A 2536-nucleotide genomic window follows, 5' to 3' on the forward strand; every position below is an offset into this window, starting at 1 on the left:
AAAAAAAATCTGTGTTTGTGTTTATATTTATGAGGTTCTATTCCTACATAGATAGGGGAAGTGAAAAAGGAAAAACCTGGGTACTCGAGGATAAAACTGGGGGGGGGGTGCGCACCAGGGTGGCCAGCTTATTCTCATGGGGGGCATGGCCCCCCCACCCCCTTGCTGGCGTCCCTGTCACGGGAATCTTGGAACGTGCACAGGCCTTGGTCCTGGAGGATGATGGACCAGGTGACTGAAACCAGTCTGTTTATAGACCTTAAGGTCTCCTCTGACCATGTCTTTATTTCCAGCTTTATTCAGTGAGAAACACTCAAAGTGTTTAAAGTGATGACCTGCTGAYGCAGGAGCTTTTATTTTCCTTCAGAACAAAAGGTGGATTCTTACAGCTCTCCAGCTGCAGCGTGCACGTCTGCTTGTCCATGGGATACTTGGTCAGGTCCATGTTGCACGCCACTGTCGTGGTTATCCTGCAGCAGAAACACAGCATGGTAAAAACACTCGACTGGTCTTAGAGGAGTCAGACTTCACTGTTTCTGATCTTCACTTCTCAGCCCACGCTCACACAGAACTCAGCTCTGCAGCTGCTGAACYGTTTCTGAACCAGAGCTTCTTTTATCTCCTACAAACAGAACTGATTCATAAAGTAACAAACTCTTAGATCTTGATGGACGAGGAGTTTTTTATCTACCTGACGTCAAATGTCAGAATTTTAACTTTACTGCAACAAATTTGAGCTGTAAAACCCTTTTTCACAAACATGAACTCAGCACTTTATCCTTTATTCCCTCTTGTCTCAGCAGAGAAACATTCAGCACAGCTGTCCTGTTTCCTCTGACACCTCCCTGCGTCCCTTCCCACAGCTCCTGACCCCCGAGGCGTCTTTGTCTCCGGACARCAGTACCATCACCACAACTTGTTCATATAACAGAATAATTACAACTTTCTCTRTAGTAGCAACACCTTCCTGATAACTTCTCTCCATTGTTCTGAGRTGTGTCTCTGTGAGTTTTGACTTCTACTTCCTGTTTCCTACACACTGGTGTGATGACTTTGTGTAGCCTGGTTGATTCTCTCCAARCCAGTAGATGGAAACACGTCTGATTCACATTTCTTCTTTTTTTTTCTCATTTCTGCATCATTTAAAAAAATTTGCTTAAAAAATTACTTGGAAACATGACTCCAGAAAACTACACCACCTTTCAGTGTGAGTGCTGACTCAGCATTATGCCTCCCAGTGTTACGATTGAGCTTGGTTGATTAGAACCCCAAGATGCAGAACTGAGTGAGGTGGCAAAAAGTGGTTTATTAAAACAAAAACAAAGTTGCTGATGTGGCAGCAAACAAGAACAAGGGATTTTGGGCAGGAACAAGAACAGTAAACAGAGAACAAGGAGCTGACAAAGACTGAGGACAAAGGACAGAATATAAAGGAAGAACTAATGAGGTAAAACAAGAAACACCTGGGGAAGAAACATGAGGATCAGGTGTGAGTGGGCGGGGCTAGAGCAAAGGCAGACAGGAGGAAGAAAACAGGAGGAAAAGACAGAAAACTTAGACTAAATCATAAGCACAGACACAAATCATGACTGTGATCCCACCTCAGAGCGTACAGGACGGTCCCGTTGGGGAAGATCCTGATCAGTCTGTTCTCCACGGTGATGTCGTGGAGGAAGGACTTCTTGGAGTCCACGATGAAGGTGTCGGGGACCCAGAGGAGTTCCACCAGGCGCCCGTCCAGGCTCAGGCTCTTGTTGCCCTCAAACACCAAGCGCTCGTCCGTCCAGCGCTGGCGGAGGAAGATGGTGGCTGTGTAGTCCTGCAGAAAGCAGACAGAGCACGAGGATCAGACGTGCACGCCGCTCGCCAACACTTCCGTCACATCTCCTGCTTTGTTAAGAGCTGGARGTTTCCTGCATGAAGACTTCTGCACGGTGCAGCCAGCACAGAGGWGCAAACAGAGAGAAGAGTTAAAAAACATCAAGGCAGTGTTTTCATCCAGTGAGATGTTTGCGAGGAACAGTTTCTGCTCAGAGTTTGGATGTTGCAACATTTCCACCCTGACTTGTGCAGAAGGAGCTGTRATCATCAGCAGATCCCCCCGGCAGGACTCCGGCCCCTCTACGCCTCCTAATTACACCAGTTAGCAGCTAAAACCCACTTTCTACAAGAAAAACTGAAGAAATGCTGAAGAGGCAAAAACAAAAAAGTCAATGTTTGCTTTTATGCTTCAAAATCTTTAAAGATGAATCGTTTTCTGAACTTGTATAAATGTTTAACAGGCAGAACGATAAAAACAGAAAACTTTGCCCACATGAAATAAAACAWGATTCAAATGTTGGTTTTCTGAAGAGCTGAAGAAGAAAAGTAAAGAAGACCTCACCATGTTGATCTCTGAGATGGTGTCGATGCTGGCGATGTCCAAGCTCATCCCCACGGTAACAGGACCGTCTGTGAGACAGGAAACATTCAGACCTCTGACACAGCCTCACACACAGCATCATGTCTTTAATAACAACAACAACAACAACAACAA

At 45.6% G+C, this 2536-nt stretch overlaps 1 protein-coding gene across 1 annotated transcript in view; it reads right to left on the reverse strand.

Moving 5' to 3' along the window:
- Nucleotides 1–2451, reverse strand: part of LOC106536889 (gamma-aminobutyric acid type A receptor subunit pi) — a gene marked incomplete at its 5' end in the record, with an annotated part of 6925 nt that extends 4474 nt beyond the window's left edge. The window contains 3 exon segments of the mRNA XM_014034235.1: nt 388–470; nt 1602–1819; nt 2384–2451. Coding sequence (XP_013889689.1) covers nt 388–470; nt 1602–1819; nt 2384–2451 — 369 coding nt within the window.
- Between the last annotated feature and the right edge of the window lie 85 nt (nt 2452–2536).

This window comes from Austrofundulus limnaeus, unplaced genomic scaffold (genome assembly GCF_001266775.1).
Source record: "Austrofundulus limnaeus strain Quisiro unplaced genomic scaffold, Austrofundulus_limnaeus-1.0 Scaffold2018, whole genome shotgun sequence".
NCBI lineage: Eukaryota > Metazoa > Chordata > Actinopteri > Cyprinodontiformes > Rivulidae > Austrofundulus > Austrofundulus limnaeus.